The sequence below is a fragment of the Triticum dicoccoides genome, chromosome 1A (assembly GCF_002162155.2).
Source record: "Triticum dicoccoides isolate Atlit2015 ecotype Zavitan chromosome 1A, WEW_v2.0, whole genome shotgun sequence".
Classification (NCBI taxonomy): domain Eukaryota; kingdom Viridiplantae; phylum Streptophyta; class Magnoliopsida; order Poales; family Poaceae; genus Triticum; species Triticum dicoccoides.
The window spans coordinates 606488912-606500834 of NC_041380.1; the positions used below are offsets into that span (position 1 = coordinate 606488912).

The following is an 11923-nucleotide window of genomic DNA, read 5'->3' on the forward strand; positions in this document are numbered from 1 at the left end:
TATAGGTCTCAGGATACTTCACATAGTGGGGCCTTCCAAAATTCAACAGATCCAAACCCTACAATGAGCCCACCGGCGAGGCTTTCGAATGCCAGTTTTCCATTCGTTCATACTTCCACAAATTTTGGAGACAAAATGTTGTTGCACACTAGCTACCACTGGTGTGATCACACAAGGTGATCTACACATCGCATTGCCGACCTTGTCAAAGGTAAAAACATCAACAACACCAAAGAACCTGATGCAATTGCATCAAGAATCAATCTCCGTGCAGATATATAGAAAGGAAACAACAGAGTACCAGGCGATGATCTTACAATGCCATGTCATTCCTGGTGAGCTTTTAACATCGAAAAAAGTTGCCACAGCAACAACAAGGCAGGCCATCTAAACTGGAGTATAACCGGCGCGTTATAACTTATCCAAGATTGCGACATATGATACGTCACGACGATCAAATGATAAGAGGTCTAATTAATGCAGAGTACAAAATCTCCTTGACATGACTCAGCGGATCCCCTGCCATGGATGGATCTTCTTCTTCTTCAGGCTGCATCATACCAACAGCCAAGAACACATATAAATTGTACTCCCGACTAGCTAAATTACTACAGAGTACAGATGCTCTCTTCAGCGGCAGCTAAGAATTTGCCCTGTTGTCCATAAAAAAACAGCATGCTAATTAATGGCACTTTGCTGGGTTGATGTTCTCTTGTTGCCCGGTGAGGCTAGGACCCGATGCCTGCGACTCCTTTGGCTTGAGCCGCTGCTTGCTGTGCTGCAGCTGCTGCGGCGGCCGCAGCCGCTGCTGCTGGAGACTGGGGTGAGGCTGGGGCAGCGGGTGTTTGCTGTGGAACCTCAGCGGCCTGGGGCTGCTGAGTGTCACTGCTGCTGTTTACCTGCGACAGAAGGTTCTTGATCTGGGCGCCAGTGAGGGTCTCGCGCTCGATGAGGGCGTTGGCGAGCGCGTGCAGCTCCTTGTTGTGGGTCGTGAGGATCGTCTTGGCATTGTTGTAGGCCGTCTCCAGCAGCTCCTTCACCTCCTGCTCCACCAGACCCCGCGTCTGCGTGCTCATGGTCTTCCCATCGTCGTCATAGTTGTAGGCCACAAGGCCCACGCGCTTGCTCATGCCATACTTGGTCACCATGGCCTTGGCCAGCCGGGTCGCTTGGCTTAGGTCGGACGACGCGCCCGACGTTACCTCACTCTCCCCAAATATAAGCTCCTCGGCCACCCGCCCTCCCATGCAGACGTCCAGCCTTGCCAGCATCTGCTTCCTAGACACGCTGGTCTGGTCCTTCTCTGGCAGCTGCGTGACCATGCCCAGAGCCATTCCCCTCGGAACAATGGTGGCCTTGTGGACGGGGTGGGCACCGGCCGTGTGTATCGCGACCAGCGCATGCCCTCCCTCATGGTATGCAGTCATCTTCCTGCTTTCGTCGGATATCACTGCTGATTTGCGCTCGCTGCCCATCATGATCCTGTCCTTGGCAAACTCGAGGTCGGTCATTGAAACAGATTTCGCTCCATCCATGGCAGCCTTGAGAGCAGCCACGTTCACCAGGTTTGCAAGGTCTGCACCTGAGAATCCAGGCGTTCCCCTGGCAATGGTCATCAAATCCACATCGTCTGCTTTTAACACCTGCAGTTCAGTTCAGGGAGAAAAGGTGGAGTCAGCTGCCTTAAATTATGTGGAGAAAACCAATCAAGCATTACAAGAGAAATGCATGGGATAAGGAAGGATTCTTTACCTTTGACATATGAGTCTCCAGGATCTGCCGTCGGCCCTCAACATCTGGGTTAGGAACCACGATATGACGGTCAAAACGCCCAGGCCTAACAAGGGCTTTATCTAGTGACTGGGGGAAGTTTGTTGCTGCAATTACAATGATCCCATCATTCTGCTTAAAGCCATCCAGCTCAACAAGTAACTGGTTCAAGGTCATCTTCATATACTGTTGATCTTTTGGGTTTCTGCTCCCACCAATTGCATCAATTTCATCAATGAAAATTATACATGGAGATCGTTTCTTTGCTGCACTGAATAGATCCCTCACTCTTCTTGCCCCGACACCCACAAACATCTCCTCAAACTCACTGCCGCTGCAGGAGAAGAAAGGAACGCCAGCTTCCCCAGCGATAGCCCTTGCCAACATGGTTTTCCCTGTCCCGGGTGGGCCGACAAGTAGAACACCTTTTGGAAGCTTGCCACCAAGGCGTGTGAAACGCTGCAAAGCATGAAAGGTGATGGTGAATACTTATAAAAGAACAAGGGCACATCACATGAAACACTCTACACATCTTTAAGCAAAACTTGGTTTAACAGCTCAGCACCAAGGACACAGTATAAAAGGCACAATGTCATGACAAAAGCAATAGTATATTTCATTCTATGTAAGACTTAAAAGCTACTCCCTCCGTCCCATAATGTAAGACGTTTTTTGACACTTTGAAATGAAGTGGCGCAAAGACTCTATGTAAGACATTTATTCTACACTGAAGACATTTATTCTACACTTTACTTTGTACTCATGCAAGAAAAGCTCAGCACCAAACTTGGTTTAAGCTACACTGAAGACATTTATTCTATGTAAGACTTAAAAGCTACTCCCTCTGTCCCATAATGTAAGAGTACAAAGTAAAGTGGCGCAAACTTTTCAAAAGAAAGGCAGAAGAGCCTTTCTTTCCATGTAAGCTGCAGCGTATATTTCATTCTATGTAAGACTTTTATCATTTATCGAGTATCTCTAGAAGACCAGGATGAAAATATTAGATGGGAAATGCAGTTCTTCTGCGGGCTAAAAATCACAACAAATAGAGGGAAAGGGAGGCATGACATGAAGTATCAATTTATCATGTAGCAGACCAGTTGATTTGGTATTAACTAAACTGTATCTGTCTTTAAATTTCAGTACAGCACAGCATGTTTAATTGTTTATGATAGCAGCCTCGTTGGGGAAGAGTGTAGACATATTTGTTTACAGTATCATTACCCAGCTGTTAATATCTTCCTAATTCACTGGTGGATGGAAACAGCAGAGTGATAAAACTTCACCTTGGGATCTCGTAGGTAGTGAACTATTTCCTCGAGTTCAGCTTTAGCTTCATCAACCCCCTTGACATCACTGAATTTTGTGCTCGAATCCAAGCTTGGCTGAACCTCTTCATGCAATCCAAGGCCTGCATATATAATTCAAAGTCAATAGGGACTACTGCTGGAACTGAATAAGGATCAGGAGATGTATATAAAGTCATCAAAATGACAAACCTTTACTAATTCCTCTATCTTCAATCAGAGCCCCGATGCCGGAGATTACTAGGAAAGTGAGTGCAATGCTTCGGAAGGTACGCCAAAGCTGCTCCTTGAATTGGCCAGTCTCTGATGCAACCATGTGAATTGGTGCACCAGCAGTACCAAGAGCCCCATCTTTCGTCGTACGGCCAACACTTTGAAATGCTGGGATGCCACTAAACCCTTCTTCCTCCCTTGCTGAATTGACAATTCCTGCGTGTTTAGATCATGTTGAGTGTTAACATCAAAATATGAGAGCAGAAAGTTAAAAATAAGGGCATGCGTATATCATAAAAGAAACCCACTAGTTAAAGGTGCGGGTACGGCGTAAACAGACAGTATCATGTTCAGTACGTTGAATGAAGGACGCACTTGAACAAACAGCACAAAAAATCAATCAGTTTAAGTGAAGCAGTAGAGACCACTACCTCTCTGCAATGTCTTAAGCAGCGGGCTTTCATCCAGCCTGTCGAGAGCGACAAGAGCCTTCACATACTGGGAGAGAGCCGAAGAGTTGTTATGTAAGGAAGGCTGGCTCTCAAAGATCTGCACGACCCTTTCTGGGTTACTTCTGTAGATCTCTTTAAGAAGGGAGGCATCACTTGGCGTGTCAAAGTCTCGTAGCCTGCGCGCGAAGCTACCGACGTAGCTTGATCGGTACCTCTCTTGCAGCGCCTTGAGAACTCCGCCTGCATTAATTAGAACACCCAACCTCAGTTTGCAAACAGCAGGATTTCTTTCATGAGCAACAACTGAAGCATGAGACCTGGAGTACAGTAAGATGCATTTTTTCACACAAAGGGAAACTCTTTATGCCACACTAATAGAAAGAAATGCTCGGCATAATGAAACCAGGAGCTTGTTTCCACATAAGAGTATGTCCTTGGAAGAGAGGGAGGGAGGGAGGCCATACCGGTGCCATTTGCAGGTGTCCTGAAAGCACTTGTACTCACTAGCTCATTGTAGACCACACTCGACGACCGCCTTCCAGCCTGAGACACAAACAGAAGTTCAAACATACTGCAACCAACGTTTGAGCTGAGCTGAGCTATCTCAATAGCGACAGGCATAAAGAAAGATCTGAAATGACTTAACTAAAATATATTTAAAAAGCCAAGATATTACACAAGGTTATCACATATCAGGTGACTCATGGAAGCTCAAGTGGAGATTAAAACATACCAAGCTCTATTGCATGACTAAAAGCAGCATGAGTCCAAAGAGGCCAATAGCTCCAACAATTGAATAAAAGAGCAGGTTCATGTGAAATTGTGAATACTACTCCCTCCGTTCATAAATATAAGATGTTTTGGATATTTCAATACGGACTACATACAGACTGAAATGAGTGAAACAACAGTGTAAAACGTGGCCTATATGCATCCGATTCAGAAAAAAGTTAAAAAAAAAACATCTTATATTCATGAACAGAGGGAGTGGTTTTTAGCCTTTCTCTAACAGTAAAATCTCCAGCATCTTCATTCATAGCCTTGAATCAGTGAAAACACAAGAAGCACGGCATGCCAAACAGAGCAATCGACAGCGGTACAAACAAACAAACAAACAAATATCCCTGAAAAGGGGGTAGCCACTGCCTTGGATATGCAACATCTGATTTCTGAATAAAGGGCGAGACACCGCCGCCTGGCATTCGACGGTCCGAGATAGAAATTCTAAGCACCATCCATCTGCTACAGATTTCAGCCTTATTTTCTCCATGCGACGAACAATTAACCTAACCTACTACTACTAGTCTGCATAGTTGCCGTTGCACTGGCGTGATTCGACAGCCACCGGCTACGGCGGCTAGGCTAGGCACTGGACGGCGGAGGAGAAGTAGGCCGGCGCGGTAAGATCTACTCCCTCCGTAGTATCTATGTATTGCGGGGGGTTGAATATTCCAGAGTCAGACTCGCGGCGCCCTAATAAACCCTAGCTAGCCCCGCGGACGACGGCGCGGCGGGCGCCCTGAACCCGCGGCACGCGCGGCCGATCCAAGTTACCGACACGGGCGGGATCGCCTGCGGCGGCGCCGGCGGCGGACGGAAGGGGACGGAAGAGGAATCTTGTTCGCGGAGGGAGGGAGGGAGTACCTTGGAGAGGGCGAGCCGCCAGGCCATGGGGGGGAGGGGATGGGGTGCGCCCCGCCGCGAGCCCACCCGCCGGGTGATCGGAGCCGGTGAGGGAGACTGGAGAGAGAGAGAGAGATTGGAGAAGAAGAAAGAGTAGATTTTTTTCCCCTTGTGTTTTCTCAGGCTGTGGTTAATTTCGTGGCGTCCTTCTTTCCCTGGGCCGGGCCGGGCCGGGCTGGCGGTTGGGCGAGGGCCGGACCGGGCTGGCAGTTGGGCGAGGGCCAGGCCACGAGGCCCACGGACTTGAACGGATACCATTTTAAAAAACATGTGCTATCCCACTCCATGTGGATTATCATCAATAAAGCTTAGTTTTGCCCTCAAAAAAAAGTGGATGATAGAAAAATGTTCTACTCCGATTTGCCAAAAATTTGATGATAAAACAAGTGCTTATTACTACAAAAAATACAGTATTGTCTAAAAAAAAACTAAAAAATACAGTAGATGATAAAAAGGTGCCAAGTTTGTTCTTCAAAAAAATAGCCAGGTTGATGGTGTAGCAAAGTTAATTTGGTCTCAAGATTTTCAACAAAGTTCAAAATTTGGTTTGGGAAAACTACATTGGAGTATTTTGTTTTTTGACAAACACATTACAGTACCCTATGAACGCACACATGCATACCCTGCCTCTACTAGCACCTCCAAGAAAGTTCTTTTATCCCTTTTCCTTGAGCTGGCTGGTCTTGAGATTGATGAAGTTTGGTGCTGATACAAGCAGACAGTCAAAGTGGTTCCAGACCTCAACCAAAAACTCAATTGTAAATTCAGCAGCATACAGAAATCTCCAAAAACATATTTTGAAAAAGATCACCATTCACATTCCCTCAGAAAAAAAAAACAGATCTCTCAATTGGCATGAACAGCTCCAAGAGATGCATATATCTCCATTCATTCAAAAAAAAAAGTAAGGAGCTGGATTTGTTACTTCATTTTTACAAGGAATAGCACACCACTTCAGCCCTGCCAAAAGCATAAATAAGCAGCAGCAATTCTCAAGCCTCGACAAACTAGAATGAAATGCAAATCTGCTAGCAGTCAATCATCTCAGCTTTGGCAACAGAATCAACAGCAGCAGCTCTCAGTCTCACCAACTTTAAAACATGTATTATATATTCGCAGGCATTCGGCCATTTTAATTTAAAAACCAAGGGATTCCAAACGAGCGGCGTTACGCCACGCCGGCCTGCATACATCTCTCCGAAATACAACATCATCCATCTTCATCAAGGGACTAAAATTAACGCCGCAAGCGACCACAACAAAGGGGAGAAACAAACTGTACAAATTAAAACGGCCAAGCAACCCACCGCCGTCATCAAACACCATTCATTCATTCCATTTCCATCCATTCATTCGTTATAAAGAAGACCATGGCACGCCCGCCCGTGGTAGCCGCTGCCTGGCTGAGACATCCCCGCCAGACCACACCTCTTATTTGCCCGGCCTCCTCCGTCTCGGGGCCTAGTAGTGGTTCCTGGTGTCGTCGCCGTCGAAGTTGAGGCCCTGGATGCCCCGCACCGTGGACTCGTAGTTCTTGGCGCTCGACGACTGGTGCCTGCCCGAGGACGACCGGCCCCTCGTGTCCGACGAGTCGCCAACCTGCGGGCTCCACCGCGGGGCGGACGACCGCTGGAACGCCCCTGGGCTCGCGTCAGTCGTGCGGCTGCGCGTCTGCTCCGCGTCCGTGCTCGGCTCCCGGCTGCTAGAGACAGCAGGTCGCCTTGAGGATCCGCTTGACCGTCCCAGCAAAGTCGAACTGGAGAACTACACGTCATTTAAGGGTCAGGTGTTACAGGCCAGTTTTATGTATGTATGTACACAAGACCACTTCAGTGGTCTGCATATTTCCCTAGCAACAAGAGACAGATGGGATGAAATACGTAGCAACTCTTGACAACTTACCATAGCATCTTTTGAGGTGGATTGGTCATGTCTGATTGGCGACTTCTGTTTGGCCAGGCTGCCTGCATTTATAGCTGGAGGTGGAACCTGGCGCCGCATGCCATCCATATCTGACCACCCGCTCCTCCTCCCTTCTTCAGTGGCTGCATCCATTCAGCGCACGGTTGTTAAACACATAAAGGCGCGAGGCAAAGACCAAACTGCGACTGGTCTCAATGGGTTCATTATCATACATCTGTATTTCCCACACGCTTATGTGATTATCATTTAAACGGTTCCCGGATATACATACAATTAACCAACTCAACAGAACAAAGCAACAGGTAATGAGCCTGATTTCTAACTCCCTACTAGTACGAACATTTTGTAATCTCAACCTGGTTGTACCACATGCACATTTCAAAAATCTATTTTCCAGGGAAATACCATCTTATTTGAAGAATACACAGACTTACATCTACTACAGATACTAACTTATTGCCTTGCATATAAATAACTGATAAGATACTCTAGAATCCATCATGAGATGGATAATATACTGTACCTGACTGTCTATTTGCCATGGGAGCCATCCCAGAGCTTTGTCCTGCTGCCGCGGCCTAACATAAAAGGAAAGCAGCAAACGGTAAGACATGAATCGTCATGTGCGCAGCATTAAGGAAAGGAGGAACAGTACTGACCATGGCGCGCGGTGGAGCACTGGTCATTTGTGACTGTTGATACTTGAGAATCGTCCAATCAAAAACATAATCAAATTGAAACCCTGCAAGTACCAAACATTGCTCTGTCAAGAGTTTAAAAGGAGAGCAATTTGCAGCATTTTGGTGTGTAAACATCAATGAATCATCAATCACTAAATTAAATGAATGATTATAAGTTCAAAACATGCAAAAAAGAAAACTCACCCTCTCGAATAAAAAGGTCTCTGAACAATCTCTTGAGATACTGATAATCTGGCGTATCTTCAAAGCGCAGTGAGCGGCAGTAATGGAAATAAGATGCAAATTCAGTAGGATATCCACGACAGAGGGCCTACAGTCAAGAGAATACAATTAAGAAAATAATGCCTCAATGGTGGTGAACGCAGGATATAGAGAAGAACACACGCTACCTCAGTTGAAGTGGCAATTTTCCTTTCGCTGATTTTCTCATACTTCTGTTTCTTGTTCCCAGCTTTCAGACCCTGCCATGGAAGACTGACAGCAACAACAGCATGTGTCAGTGCAGATAATTAGGCTGCCAGAAAATCACGTGTGGTTATTGTCAACAACCTTCCTCTTAAGAAGTACATCAGCACATATCCAAGAGATTCCATGTCATCCCTCCTGCTTTGTTCTACGGTGAAGCAGAAAAATAAATTAGGATATCTGAACAGATTAATGCATGAAAGGTAAGAGAATTTTACAAGGAACAAATAACACTAGATGCCTCGGGAGTCTAAGTACAGTTACAGAATAAAGGAGTACACAGCCAACAGTCAAGGAAACTTACCAATTCCAAGATGAGTGTTTACACTCGCATATCTTGCTGTTCCTGTCAAGTTCTTGTTCTCTCTGTGATTAAATAGAGAACGGTCATAAGTTTTGCCACAGATACTGTGTTGTCCACTGATTTAAATTATATAATCAGTGCAAAACTCAGGCATGAACATAAAATGCTTATGCCATGAATGTAAAGAAGTTATGTGTGGCAACATCAAAAGAATAGCCGTAACTTTGACAATATACTGTAGAATGCATCCAAATCTCTTCAAGTAGATCAACAATGGGATATAACATTTACCTATATGGAATGTGCTGGTGTGTCGATGTATCCCTATACTTCTTTGCAAGCCCAAAATCTATACAATAAACCTACAGATAGATGAAAGTTGCAGATAAGAACACCAATAATACATCCATCAATAAAGGCATGCCAGTGGAATGTAGCGTTGACCTGATTTGCCCTTTTCCCAAGACCCATGAGAAAATTGTCCGGCTTGATATCTCTATGCAAGAAAGACTTGGAATGGACGAATTCGACACGGTTGATCTGAAAAAAAGGAAGTAATTCAAATCCCACATGATGAAACGCAAGAGACCAAAGTAATGATGCCAAGGGAATCTGAGGTGTTGCATACCATTTGATCAGCAAGCATCAAAACAGTTTTTAGAGAAAGCTTCCTGTTGCAAAAACTGAAAAGATCCTCGAGGCTTGGGCCCAGCAAGTCCATCACCAAAACATTGTAATCACCCTCCACACCAAACCACTTGACGTTTGGGATTCCAGCTGCAGAACAGTAGGGGGAGTCAGTTGATCCCTCCGTGAATAAATAAACAAGAGAAAAGAGACTGGACCAAGTAAGACCAAGGAAGCAGGAAAATATATATTACTTCCTCCTTGAAGTATTCTGTACAGCTTTGACTCATACAGCAGCTGCGGATGCTTTGTCTTGACATTTTCCTGAGCAAAACCACGCAGAAACAAGACGAATCAAAGAGCATCACCTCGGGTAAATGAATCAGGCAGAACACTTGTAATGAAATTAGAAACTTATTATGGTTATGAGATCAAAGCAAATTAAGGCTAGCCTACAGAAAAGTGAAACAGAAGCAACTATACTGGTGCGAAACATTTGTGTGTTCCATTCCATCTCTTGAAGAATCTCATATTTTGGCAGACAAAACATGTAATTACAAGCTTGCGGTAAGAGACTGAGCAAATGAATCCTAGCCTAGGAAAAGCAAACAGAGGGGCATCGACATTTGTGTATTCCATCTCTTTAATTAAGGTTTGTATTTCGGCAGCAGCAGCTAAAGCATGTAACTAGACAGGTAGACCAAACTGCATTGCACACAGCCAGCCAAAGCACATAATTCCATGCATCACCATTCCATGAGCATCAGCTACAGGAATTAACAAGCGGCGTAATCCACGGGTTTCCACGGCCTTATTAATCCGACGCTAAGAAAATCATGGCATGGCAATTCGTCAAATCTAGCATCCAATTCGACCTAGATCCCCCGAAACCACACCACGGGGGGCGGAGAAAATTGATGAGCGTCGTGGAGAGAGAGGGACGGAGGAACTCACGAGCTTGATCGCGACCTCCTCGTTGGTCTGCACGTTGGTGCCTGCACACAGAGACGGAGACGGAATTTGTTTAAAAAAAAAGAGGAAGATAAAAAGGCGATGGCTTTGGGAGGAAAGGGGGATCTGGCGGACGGAGGGGGACGGACCGAGGTAGATCTCCCCGAAGGAGCCGCTCCCCAGCTTGCGGCCGACGCGGAACTTGTTGCCGATGCGCGGCTCCATGGCCGCCGCCCTGCCTGTCCGTCCGCGCGAGCCGAGGCTACCGCCGGCCGGAGCCTCGCATGCGGTGGACGGGAGGGGAGGGAGAGGATCGGATCGGGGCGGCCGGAATCGGGTCGGGGTCGGGGATGCGGGGCTAGGGCTCGATCGAGTGGATCGGAGTGAGGAGGAGGGATTGGGGATTTCTTCCGGGGACGGAGGAGCGAGCGAGCACCTGACCTGACCTGACCACGAGACGGACAAGCGCCGGGGCTCGGGGACGAAATACTGGGGAACCCGGGGTGCCCCACGGCAAAGATGGCGGGTCGGGGTGGAGTCCCCCCCTCCTTTTCCCTTTTTTCCCCCTTTTATATATATATAAAAGAAAAAATCTCCCTTTCCCAAGCCAACAAACCTCAACCAGCACAACATCTCTTTCACCATCTCTTTCACCTTCCTCCCATTTTTAGTTTGGGGGCCATCAAAAGGAATTCTAGTTTCTCCGATGGCCAAGCATTTTGCTTTGGTAGTTTCACGGGACGATTTACATTCGACCTTGCGGAATCATCTTACTGTTGTTGTTGCCTCGGATGAGCTGCGTGTTTCTGCTTCCGTCGATGTAGGATTTTCGGTCCTTCGATGGGCCGGATCGACGGTTTCTAATATAATGGTGGCGACTTATCTGATGAGGGTGCTTATGACCTCCTCATGTGTGGAACTGACAAGGATTACAGCTCTGCTCTCATTTGGTGCAGCAAATGCCGTCAACAAGGTCAAGATCTTCTATTAGTTACTACTCAAATGACAACCGGATACAACAATAAACATGTTTTACATGCATATCTTGCCAAAGCAACTCACTGACTGTGCCAACAAGCATAGCAAGTCACATGTTGTCTTCTTGTCTTGGCGTGAGTCAAGGTGATGAGCAACATGGAGAAGGACACCATCGAAGAACTAGGTGTCGCCGGGGCGAGGAGGACAGGTGACATGGCAGAGAGCTTGCGACAAGGAATAACAGTCACCTTAGGGCGAGGAAGACAGACGGATGGGCGATCTCACGGTGGGGCACCGCAGTCACATCGGGGTGTAGGAGGAAAACTCGGGCGGCGACGACGCAATGGGAGGAGTGATGAAAATTAACATTTGGTCGAGTGTCGATTTTCGGGTATAGAAGAAAGACTTGGCAGAGAAGAGAAGAAATAAACAAGGCGTTCTTTTTCAATTAATGGTGGTACTTGCTCTCTGAATGTTACCAAACTGCAGTTTCGAGGGTGTTGCAGCCTCCCCTGAGATTTTCTAGTCCTGTGGTGCCCCCACCACCAT

The 11923-nt window shown here is 46.6% G+C and overlaps 2 protein-coding genes across 3 annotated transcripts; both read right to left on the reverse strand.

Annotated features, from left to right (window-relative positions):
- Positions 1–235: 235 nt before the first annotated feature.
- On the reverse strand, positions 236–5518 carry LOC119295306 (ATP-dependent zinc metalloprotease FTSH 5, mitochondrial-like). The gene is made up of 7 exons (XM_037573711.1): positions 5387–5518; positions 4207–4285; positions 3722–3982; positions 3270–3506; positions 3057–3181; positions 1753–2229; positions 236–1643 (listed from the first exon to the last, which is right to left on the reverse strand). The coding sequence occupies exons 1-7, from the start codon at positions 5411–5413 to the stop codon at positions 729–731; spliced, it is 2121 nt and encodes a 706-aa protein (XP_037429608.1). The 5' UTR covers positions 5414–5518; the 3' UTR covers positions 236–728.
- Positions 5519–6484: 966 nt separating this feature from the next.
- On the reverse strand, positions 6485–10893 carry LOC119295316 (casein kinase 1-like protein 2). 2 transcript variants are annotated; one of them, XM_037573722.1, is made up of 14 exons: positions 10546–10891; positions 10400–10440; positions 9700–9769; positions 9447–9595; positions 9263–9358; positions 9110–9180; positions 8819–8880; positions 8599–8662; positions 8439–8523; positions 8233–8359; positions 8008–8090; positions 7872–7926; positions 7328–7470; positions 6485–7189 (listed from the first exon to the last, which is right to left on the reverse strand). In XM_037573722.1, the coding sequence occupies exons 1-14, from the start codon at positions 10619–10621 to the stop codon at positions 6887–6889; spliced, it is 1425 nt and encodes a 474-aa protein (XP_037429619.1). In that variant the 5' UTR covers positions 10622–10891; the 3' UTR covers positions 6485–6886. The 2 variants fall into 2 exon arrangements, with proteins under 2 accessions (XP_037429619.1, XP_037429626.1); XM_037573729.1 differs by having other exon boundaries at positions 6990–7181; positions 10546–10893.
- Positions 10894–11923: the final 1030 nt, after the last annotated feature.

Coding starts and splice junctions, on each gene's coding strand:
- LOC119295316 (XM_037573722.1), bottom strand. CDS start 10,621: ATGGAGCCGCGCATCGGCAACAAGTTCCGCGTCGGCCGCAAGCTGGGG. Junction 9,359..9,446: donor TGATGCTTGCTGATCAAATG/GTATGCAACACC, acceptor CCTTTTTTTCAG/ATCAACCGTGTCGAATTCGT. Junction 7,471..7,871: donor CATGGCAAATAGACAGTCAG/GTACAGTATATT, acceptor GAATGGATGCAG/CCACTGAAGAAGGGAGGAGG.
- LOC119295306 (XM_037573711.1), bottom strand. CDS start 5,413: ATGGCCTGGCGGCTCGCCCTCTCCAAG. Junction 4,286..5,386: donor GGCGGCTCGCCCTCTCCAAG/GTACTCCCTCCC, acceptor TTTGTGTCTCAG/GCTGGAAGGCGGTCGTCGAG. Junction 3,983..4,206: donor GACACCTGCAAATGGCACCG/GTATGGCCTCCC, acceptor TAATTAATGCAG/GCGGAGTTCTCAAGGCGCTG.